Source organism: Dreissena polymorpha, chromosome 3 (genome assembly GCF_020536995.1).
Source record: "Dreissena polymorpha isolate Duluth1 chromosome 3, UMN_Dpol_1.0, whole genome shotgun sequence".
Taxonomy (NCBI): domain Eukaryota; kingdom Metazoa; phylum Mollusca; class Bivalvia; order Myida; family Dreissenidae; genus Dreissena; species Dreissena polymorpha.
This window is the reverse complement of record NC_068357.1, coordinates 39,539,396-39,550,781: the sequence shown is the minus strand read 5'-3', so window position 1 is coordinate 39,550,781 and position 11,386 is coordinate 39,539,396. Positions and strand designations below refer to the sequence as shown.

The window sequence follows — 11,386 nt, the reverse complement described above, 5'->3', positions numbered from 1 at the left end:
ATACAGAAAACTCGTTATTATTTTTTTGTTGCACAATATATTGAATATATTGTCCCGCAAATAATAAATAAGAGCATTTTGTTTCTTGTTAAATCTATGTTACCAGACCACATTTAGCATTGAAATTTTAGCTATTGCTATAAAGAAGAATGGTTTGTATGTGTTAACTTTATTTTCGATATATTATACGAATTACGCGTTGCTTTTGAGTGCTTATGGGCTTTCGAATTATGAATTTGAATGACCTGAATTTCACAGATAATTTGCATAATCAAATATTTAAAAAATATTTGTTTATAAAATATATGATTATGATAAAGATGAACATGTGTAAACAAAGAGAAAGAGAATATGAGTAAGTACCGCAAATAACAAAGGCTAAGACACCTAACGAACAAACCTTTGGAAGGAAAGGCGCAGTCTTCCAAGCTTGCTTATCACATCATATAAAATCATGTCAAGCAAAAGATGTTTCTTAGGCAACGCATCTCTTAGGAGTGCATTGACATGTTTATGACTTTTATCAGACTCGTTTAGTCATTTGCTGTTATACGTTTTGGTGCGCAACAGAAGGCCTGTCTGATATGTTGAAACTTTTTTTTAGGTATAATAAAAGTTTGCACACCATCCATGGTCCACATCGACATATTGCAACCGATATCTTAAAATAGACAATTACCTTATATAAATAAAACTTATTTATTGCAGTGTAGTTATGAAGAATCCGGCGACAAAAACATCGAAAAATCCGCCATTGTGAACACCAGTCAATATTATAACCAGTGCCCCACAAGTTTCTTGCGTACGATCAGCTGCCTGTACAGACTAAATACATTCTACAAAGCTGACCCCTCATCCAGGTCGATTAAAGCGATTTAGTAATTAGCCATCCGCACAGAAGCTGATCATCGCTTTTGTCAATTTCAGTCCAGATTAATGGCCACTTATGAGCCTTCTATAAAATTGCTCGAATCGTCTTAAAGGTCTTCTGTCATTAAAACGCTTGTTTGCTACGGATTCCCGGTAATGCGATTGGAACCGGACTTAACTACTTTGGCTACTTAAATGTACGGTTTGTGTTTTTTTACTCGCTTGTGATACGTTTTCAAAAATTGGTGTCAGTCTGAACACGTTGGAATGTGTGTCCACTTATATCAACATATATTGTTTCTTATATATATATATTTTTCTTTCTTCATCTATGTTACCGGATAAGATCCATTAACTGCGATAGAGGCAATCGCCTGGTTATTGGCCGGTCACTATATTTTGTGTGGACTGCACGCGTTATATTAACACGAATCACATTTAATTGTGCAGAAGATTGTAATTACATTTCGCGTTTGACACTGACACATTTTTAAAAAAGCAAATTCATTTAATATGATTTATATTTTTAAAAAATTAAATAACATTTTAAAATAAACCAGCCTTCAACGTTTGAATATATTTTCGCAGAGAACTTTCGCGAATTACAATTTTTTGTCAAATGTTGAGCTTTGAAAAGCGTTGATAGTGCACTTGTTGATAAACAGTCAATGGCTGCAAACGTTTGATACAAGACATCAAGATATACAGTAACAACTAAACACAATTAATATTTTCTAATGGTATCTCGGCTGAGTTGGAGAATGGTTCCGCTTCGTTTAAAACCATGGCATCCCGGGGCGGGGCAGTTTTCCTTTAATGGCTTTGGTAAAACCGTATTGCCACCCTATTTTCATTCATGTCCTCGTTTTTCCTTGCGGCAATTTCACTACAATAAATGAAGTTCATGTTAAGCCATGGTTTAATACATAAATACATATGTTGATACCCAACTAAACGCACTCATATAATATATAGCATATTATGTTGATAGAAAAAACATCATTATGATTTTTTTGTGCTGTATATGTATGATGGTCATACAAAAATAAAGCCAGTCTAACAAAACAATACGTGCTGCATAAATAACTGTTAAAATGTATTATAAATAATTAGATGGGTACTTAAAACGAAAACGTGCGTGGATATTCATATAAATTGTAAGTCCCACTGTAGTTATTGTATGATATGAAAATAGAATGATATACGAACACCAATTATAGACAATCCAGTCAAAGGATTGCCAATATGCGTTAAAGCTTCTTTCTCACAGATATTTGTGTTTTTCAAAATACAGTGACTATTTATAAGCAAATACGAGACCGCTTGAAAGTTTGAACTAAAATACAAGTACAGCCATCTTTGTGACACAATTATCTATATATTTTATTACTTAATCATAAAACTAGTTGTATGTAATTTCCTCACAACCAGAAAACATTTAAACATATTACTGGATCGAATTGAGTGAACCAACCCTTTCCGGTTAATTAAGAAGTATGATTATATTTTGAACTATACTTTTTACAACCCATATGCAGTATTCTATAAGAAAAATCATCAATTCTTATTAAATTATACATTTGGACGTAAATGTAATGGCTTAAGCGACATAAGAATAAATGTTATATTAACATATCAATACTTAGTCTAAATATTTTAACCTAATGGTTCTCAAAAACATTACAAACAGCCCTCGTACCGTTTGTTCTATGAGGCAAACACTAAAGAAAATATGTATTTTAAAATATTTCAACATTTTGATCGGTAAATATGTGACTTAAATAATTTCAGAAGCTAATCATTGTCCCTCTGGTAGGTCATACAGTTCAACAAAATACCCATAAATCGGCGCTAACCAAAGCTGCCACCGTTCTACGTTGGTGTTCAACCATTAATTCCATAAACATTATTGCTTCAACGAACGCTTAGAACGAAAATGATGGTAAATATTTTAATAGTCTAATAATGCGGAGTTTGTTTTATTACGGCGGAATTATGCGAAACTTATATTTCTGAATAAATGGCTTTTGCGATCAATAAGCGATATAATAGAATAAGCCTTTTAAACAAACTCGATCTGGTAGTTAACAATAAAATGTTAAAATGCCAATCCTTTAAGCACATTGATCACACGGGGATTTCTGAGTAAATATTTGTGAACATTATATTGTTTACAATGAAGTTCGGAAACCGATAGTTAAGTCTTTAATAGGTTTGGTGGTCAATGTTATTTCGCTTAAATAAATGTCTGGTTTATAAAAACGAAATCCTTTGGCAGAACATTTACAAACAACAGAAACAGACAACACACTCAGACGAAAGACTCTCTCGTTGTGCCTAATAAACCAAGAATGAATTACTTTAAAGATAAAAATAGTTTTATGTACGAAAGCATTTTGAATGCTGTGCATGCCTGCTTATCCCACCATCTCCTCCGTATTGACGACCTAACCAAATTAACAACAGCTGTACTATATCTTGTTAACATCAAGCAAACACGCGCAGTATATACGACATACGTTTTTATGACGTCACGTGCTGTTTATCCTACTTCTGTGTCAGCTTTTTTTTAAGTTTAAGCAACAGAACAGAAAATCAAATTTTGATTTAAATCGAATACCAAGTATGTTTTGAATACCGATAAGTTTTCGCTCGTAGTATTTCGTTAATATGAATTGCAAAGTAAACCTTTCTATGCCCACACCAAACGTGCAATCTATATTAATAAGTGTATCTTGTATAATTACAAGATCATATTTGTCCATAAATGGTGCTCGTTTATGTACGTTCGGGTACATATATATGCACTCCCGTGTATGTAAACACTGTGCGTGTGTAAAATTACTTCCATTTACATTTACTTCTTATATGAACATTGTTTTTGTCAGAACCTTAAATGCTTAAATGAGATATGCTACGTTAGTGATATAATATAGTGAAAGCGGAATATATCACGTGAGTTTTTACGGTGTTCTGTATATGCAAGTGGCAATATATTCACAGAAGTGATCACAGGTGTGAATATATTACCACTGATATAGAATAAATATAATGGGACAAACGATAGAATATTTTTAAAAAAGGCAATGTTTTTCCTGGTGAGTCATATATCTTTGACTTTCAGATTGTTGTGGTACATACAGAATAAAAGAAGCAATGGACTAATTACCTGCATTGTTAGCCATATTTGATCGTTTAATTCTTCAAAGCTGACATATTGCGGTATAAAGAGAGCTGCACGAGAATAACGTGCACTTGTCTAATCTATCCTCCATTCCAAGACACTGATAACCTATTGTCATGGAAAACGCAGAAGTCTCGACGGATTTTCACACGAAATTACTTAATATTCTATTGTTTATTCTAGTCTGAAGGTATCCGTTACTTTGAATTTTAACGAATTGAGTTAGTTTATTTTTGTCCGTGCGTATTTGAGAGCTATCATTGTAAGTCGTTTTGAAAACAGCATATGTAATTATCACAAGACTTTATGAATACAGTATTTAATATATGACCATACTGCAGTTTTATTTTAAAATATCGGCTGCTTGTGTTTGTGTTGCCGCCTAAATTTTCTATCATCAGTGCGTAATTTGAAATAAAATGCTTGTACATTGGTGGGCTGCATCATCATGCTCGAGCTCGGGTCATTAAATTCGCAACAGTTGCACATGTATAACCTTTCCTATTTGAAATTATGTCAGTTTATTAAAACATGCACCTAGGCATACAGATTCTTTTTTTTGAACAAGCATGTACCTATGAATAATTAAGTTGAAATTTGAGGTTATGGCTTGAATGTCCGTAGATTATGCATTCCGACATGAGCAATAATAATAATATAATAAATTCAATAATGTCATCAAATACAAATATAAACGTTTATGCTGCTGTTTTGACGCATTTAATTATGTTAAACTCACTACTTATCTATATGTTAACCTATAAAGCATGTATTTTAATGCTTCAAAATAACGCATGTAACAAGTATCCCGGACATACATATCTATTTTCACTCGCATGACTCAATACCTTAAATCCTGAACAGAATGCTCACAACTCAAACCGGTGATTACGGCAGCGATATAAATGTTGGAGAAGCGATTCACCAATCAGTTGACATGCCTTCCTTTGATGACATCGTGAAATGCGTCTATCTTATTGTTAAGTCTTTTGTCGGTGTCCATTAAGCTAATACGCATCGCCGTCGGCCGGTGGTTAACGGTGGATCGGGAGTGATAGTACAAGTTGTAAAACAATTATCTGCATTAAGACAAAACCCGAGACGCGCATTAATGTGAAAGGTAAAGAGGCAGAAATGTCGTATTCGATTAAAAAGCTATATATGGCTTAGATGAAAGTGATCTTGTTAAATTGAGATGTTAAATTGTGTTCACTTATTGTTAGTGTTTGTTCTCCCAGTTTTCTTCAAGGCATATTGTTTTGGACTGCCTATTGCGTACTGTAATAATCTGCGAACATTTATAAATGTGTACATTAAAATTATTTTATCGTACAAACATGTCAGTATTTTGTTGTTTTAATCATTCATTTACTATACATGTTTTTGCAATTTCCTTCCTTGTAAGTTTGAATTGCAATATATTTATAAAGTGTGTTTAATAAAATAGTAAGTTACAAGAAATAAATTAACATTATTATCAAATACTTAAAAAGGAAAACTAGGCTCAGAAGTCTTGGAAGAAATCAAATCACATAAAAGGAATTTTCACATACTCTAGTTAAGTGAATCACTTTAAAACATTAACTTTATTGTCTACCCAAGAGCAAGAAGTGAAATATTCGATTACACTATGGTGTCTTACAAACCAAGATCGGTTGCTGACAACGTTTTGTGATACAAAACCTACAACAAAATAAGGCGATAAATGCTCGTAAAAAGTCTTATGTTAACCCATTTATGCCTAGTGGACTCTCCCATCCTTCAAAATTGGATCAATTTATTTACAAAAGTAGGGATGTCTAGTATCTTTATTTCTATATTTAGAATATTTCTTACAGAAATTCCATTAAGCAAACAGCGCAGACCCAGATGAGACGCCGCATCATGCGGCGTCTCATCAGGGTCTACGCTGTTTGCCAAGGCCTTTTTTCTAGACGCTACAAAACTTACAAAACGCCCACCATGTTGGGCGTAAATTATGTTGATCCGCATTCAAAACAATTTGAAGTCCTTTAATATCGTTTTTGCTGTTATGAAAGATTGAAATTACACACTTGCTATTGCTGAGCCAAAGATGGAACATACATTTTACTTTATTTATGCACGCGACTTTAAAAACATAGTTTTTGAGTTTATATATTTCTTCACAATAGATCATTCTAAAATACATTCACATTGCTTGTTAGTCACGGTGATTGTTATACACATCTGCGATATTTTTAGAAAAAAAAGTATGTTTTTGTTTGTTTTTGGTTTGCACACAATGCACATGCAGCAGATATGGTTGCTTATCAATTTCTTTTCAGGAGATAGTATGTGTTTGTGTGTATGGGGGGAGGGGATCTATTGTCCTGGCAAGGAAACAACAGCATCTTTTGCACTACTTGAAAATGACTTACGCACATTGATAGAAAAGGTAAAGAACACACTAGTCTTAAAATTTAAGGGAAAAAAACATAATCAGATTTCATTGTCATCGCGATAATTCGCTGAATTTACGAATCAATACAAAATGTTTGATTTCAATTACTTCTATCAAAACCTCTATATTTGGCATGCACACGTTGAAAGGGCGTCAATTGCAATTATCGTATTGCACATCCCAGTTGACGCGTGTCTGATCGTCAATACCCATCATGACTTCCATAAAAAATCATTTGTCTCTCCGATTCCATCGCAAACAATGTCTCCAATCGCTTCAACGCTTTCGGAATATAGAAACTGATGACACGTGTATATCTCGGATTCTTGCTATGTTTCAATATATCTCGCGGAATGTATTTTGGTGCTACTTTTTAAGCTCCTAATACCAAACAAACAGTAGAAAATGATCCAGAGCCGGGACACAAACAACTATTATACCATTTATTTGTTAGGGAAAGCATGAATTACGTTTTAAAAGTTGATATACAGCGCCACTGTATTATCCTTTACAATTCTTTTCAAGTTAAATGCACTCTTCGAAGTGTTTATTTAAGGGTTTGGCACAGATCTGAAAATAATGACAATTTAATGGATTCTCTTTTTAACGCTGTATCGTTAATTCCAAACAAGTTGACGGTGTTTTCTTAATTTCCGCTTCAACAGCGCCGGACGTAGAGGTTTAAAACAAATCATGAAGTACTATGGGCTAAAATCCGCTGTTGATGTTTGTAAATGTGGTTCCAAACTGCTTAGAAATCCTATTTTATACTTCTACTGATCTATTGACTTTTTCACTTCCAAATCCACCCAAAATGACATCAACTTGACTTTTGCAGGCTTTCATTGTTTCACATACCTTGGCAGGAAAATATTGAACTAGATTTAAAAAGAAACACGTTTACTAGGAAGGGAAGTTTTCTTAATCTTTAATCGAAAAGCAATTACCTATTTTTGACACAAGCAATAAACGTAATTATTTTTCTAAATTGACCGTAGATTAATTGATACACAGTAATACTATGATGTCATATACGTGTTCATTTCATAACTAGGACTGCGTCTTATTACGTCTCGGGGGCAAATATAAAATAACATTCGATTGACCATGAATGTGTAGCAAGTCATGGTCATGCATTATTATATCATCGGTAAAAAAACAATAAATTTAATTGCTTCAATCCAAAAATTATTGTTGATAATAATAATAATAATAATAATAATAATAATAATAATAATAATAATAATAATAATAATAATAATTTGGAAGGTCCGTTGTATGCGGTACAACACTAGTTTCCCTATATTCCGTGATTTATATTGATTGTTACGGTATATTCTTGAATAGCATAAATAGATCTTCCGATCTCTGAAGCAAAAGATAGGACCTGATGAAATTTAACGAAAACAACATTGAAAATGAGATGCTCATACCGATGCCTCAACAACACACATGTTTTGTTAGTTTCTAGATACTGGATGCATGATAGCAATGCTGTTGCTGTTGTTGTTGTTTCTGTAGATTACATAATGTTGACAATAAAAGTCCCCTTCATTTCGGCATTTATTTGTTGCCTCCATGAATGATCACAATTTATAATAAATAAAAAACGATAAATAAGTACTCTATAATTTATAAATAAAATGTTGCCTTAAACGTTATGTTGATATTTTCATACACGTAATGGCTTGTTAGTCGCTTTGTCCACTTTTTCATAATAATACATATCGACTTTAAAATGTGTTTTATTGTCCTCTACCGGTTTCACCGGAGGAGACTTATGATTTTCGCTCTGTATGTCCGTCAGTCCGTCGGTCCGTCAGTCTGCACACTTTTCTGGATCCTGCGATAACTTTGAAAGTTCTTCATATTTTTTCATGAAACTTGAAACATGGATAGATGGCAATATGGACTTTATGCACGTCATTGACCCTATTGCTTGACAATAGCCTTGTTATTTCTCTTTTTTTGGATTCACATTGGATAAATATTTGCCATCATGCGATAATCAAGGATAAAAACAAAAGTGGGTAACAACTTTCATCATATTTGCAAACATTTCAACGTTGCAAAGTTCAAAATGTTTTAAATTGATCGTATATGAAATAAAATCCATGCTTTACTTAATAATACTAGTAGTACCATCTCATGGACCGTATATCTTCTTTAATATCGTATGGTTGCCTGTATTATAAATCATCTTCCATATGGAATTCTACCGCACAGGTTTATATAAACGGTTCGAACACCAACAAAGAAAACAATGATTTATTTGATTTCTTTAGTTTATGATTGATAATAAATCTTGTTAAATATCGATTACACGTAGTATGAATTATTTTTATGCTTTAGTAATTTCTGGAGTTAAAAAGTACCTATAATTGTTTAATTGTTATTTGTAGTTACCCCCCCCCCCTCTTTACTTGTTTTTTACTTAAACCGATTGTTAAAAATGTTTAACAGATATATGAAAATAATGAAACATTACGATGAGAAAATTTTTCTCTAGATACCAACGCCATTTTTAAAGAAACAATATTGTTACAAGCGATATTAACTCAATCTTGAAGTGCCCTAAATACTTTTTCCTCTTTGCAACTTTATTGAAAATTAAAAGATTGATTCTTTGTGCGATGTTGATAGTTTTGAAAAATAAAAGCGTACTTTAGCCTCAAAATAAACAAGTACAGTTTGCGGCGCGTTAGATATGGGGTTAACCCGACGAAATCCGTAATACTTTAATGAAATAAGTCGGATTTGATCGGTTTTGTTTTCAAATCTTTTCTTAGTAAGCTAATTGGATAATGCTTATTTCCTCGCATTAAGAGACATCATGGTCTGTTTTTCTTACTGATTGCCATTCCATTGGTCAAATTTGTTACATTATATAGCGGGGAGATTTACACAAACGGCCGATGTTAATATAGTCTTTTTTTCGGAAATTGGTGTTATATAGTTTTCATTAATGTGATTAGGTATTATATTATTTAATCGATTATATCGTAGCCGTCTTTTTGAAATTAGGTAAAATTGTGTGTTTTTTTATTTGATCGATGAATTTATTTATGTTATAAATATATCTTATGATTAAATCGTAAATATCAGTACACACATCCTGGACAATGAATTAATTTGTACACATGTAATCACACATATTTTATTTATGTATATTAATTCACTCATTCATTAATGTATTAATTAAATAATTTATTTTTTTATTTATTATAAATATTGATATTGTTACAAATTTCAAAGTAGTTTGGCGTTGACACTTCTACTTAATATAGATGTTGGCATACAATCTCGCAAAAAAAGTTAATAATCAGCAAACGCAAAAATGTGTGACTTTATTCAGAATGTATTTTAAGTATTTTAGTTGGCGTAATAAAAAGAGAAAATAGAATATACTGTTAACATAAATCCCAAATAATCTAAAACATGAATGTTTCCCGATAGAAAACAATAAAAACATTCGATAAAAATATAACATTTCTGCAAAAACAAAACTTCTTATATCTGTAATATTAAAGTTAATGCCATGTAAAACAAGTTGCTAATTGCAATTGATAGGAATGTCTATATAGTGAGGATTTTTATCTTAACATATTTCGTTTGAAGACCAATAGATCACAATAGTGAGACATATTTAATGGATGATTTATAGATAAATTCTAGCGCCTCAAATTATCTTACAAAAATGTTCTCACTCTTATGGCTGTCCCAAGGCAACGTGAGTTTTAGTAAAACAATTATACAACTTTCGGAAAGTAATTTATTATACGAAACTATTTCGCATCTATTTTATCAGCTAAATGGAGCAATAAATACAGCGAATTAAAATGTAAAACTAACTTTTTGACAGATTTCTTATCAAAACAATTTAAAATAATAGAAATTAATAGGAAATCAGATAATGTATTGAAAGATAGGTATTTAACCTTAGGGTACAAGCCCGTATGTCGCTTTCACGAATTGTCGTAGTCCTGGTCAATCGCGCATCGTTCTCCGCGCATGGGCGGGGATCAATCTGGTATTGGTATTCTGGTTGGCTAATCGTTCGCCCTATCACCGCCTTATATGGGCCGAGAAGCAGATTAATGTTACGTTTCATCAAGGTTTTGCGCTAATAATGTTCGATTATATGAGATTATAAATGGAGAGGCGGACGCAAGACATAATTCAGTGAATTATAAACATATTGAAGACAGTTGAGTAAAAAAATCGCATTTATACTTCAGATCGGTGGATGGTTTAAACGTTGATACGTTTTTTATTTAGCCGTGTTCAACAATTTGGATGTTTGATTTGAAAAAGAACACTGATTCTCAACTAGTGCGTGTTGAAAAAAAAGTGACAAGTTTGTTTGTTTTACAAACTAGCGTTATATATTTGTAAGATCTTCATATACTTTTGCGAAAATGATGCACCATTTACCGTTGGGCTTGTACTACAGCCCGGAACAGCTGAAGAACTTCTACAACACGGAACAACTAAAGATGCTCTATGGAAGTGAACACCTCAAGTCGTTCTACGGGCACGAGCATCTGAAGGCGCTCTACAACCACGAGCACTTTAAGACGCTGTGTAACGCTGAAGCGCAGCTCAAGAGTCTAGTCAGTCAAGAACATATGAAGTCTCTCTCCGGAAGTCCGGAGGCCATCGGAAAGTCGCTGCCAACGTCGCCGTTGATGGCCGGAAGTCCACCGACCAGCTCACCATCGGCGTCTTCGATGTTTTCGATAGACAACATCTTGTCACAGAGTCGGCCGATGCTGACCCACCGGCCAACGCCGACGTATCCGTACCCTTACCCGCCCGTTCCACAACTCGCACCAGAAATGTTCGGTAAGAAAACTAGTTGGTTGTATTGCTTTTATTTATAAATGTTTAAATTAATATAATAAATCAAT

At 33.1% G+C, this 11,386-nt stretch overlaps 1 protein-coding gene across 1 annotated transcript in view; it reads left to right on the top strand.

Annotated features, from left to right (window-relative positions):
• The first annotated feature begins 10,894 nt into the window (after positions 1 to 10,894).
• The window catches only part of LOC127872164 (visual system homeobox 1-like), an 8,091-nt gene continuing 7,599 nt past the window's right edge, over positions 10,895 to 11,386 (top strand). Inside the window, exon 1 of the mRNA XM_052415495.1 lies at positions 10,895 to 11,321. Coding sequence (XP_052271455.1) covers positions 10,895 to 11,321 — 427 coding nt within the window. The remainder of the gene's footprint in view (positions 11,322 to 11,386) is intronic.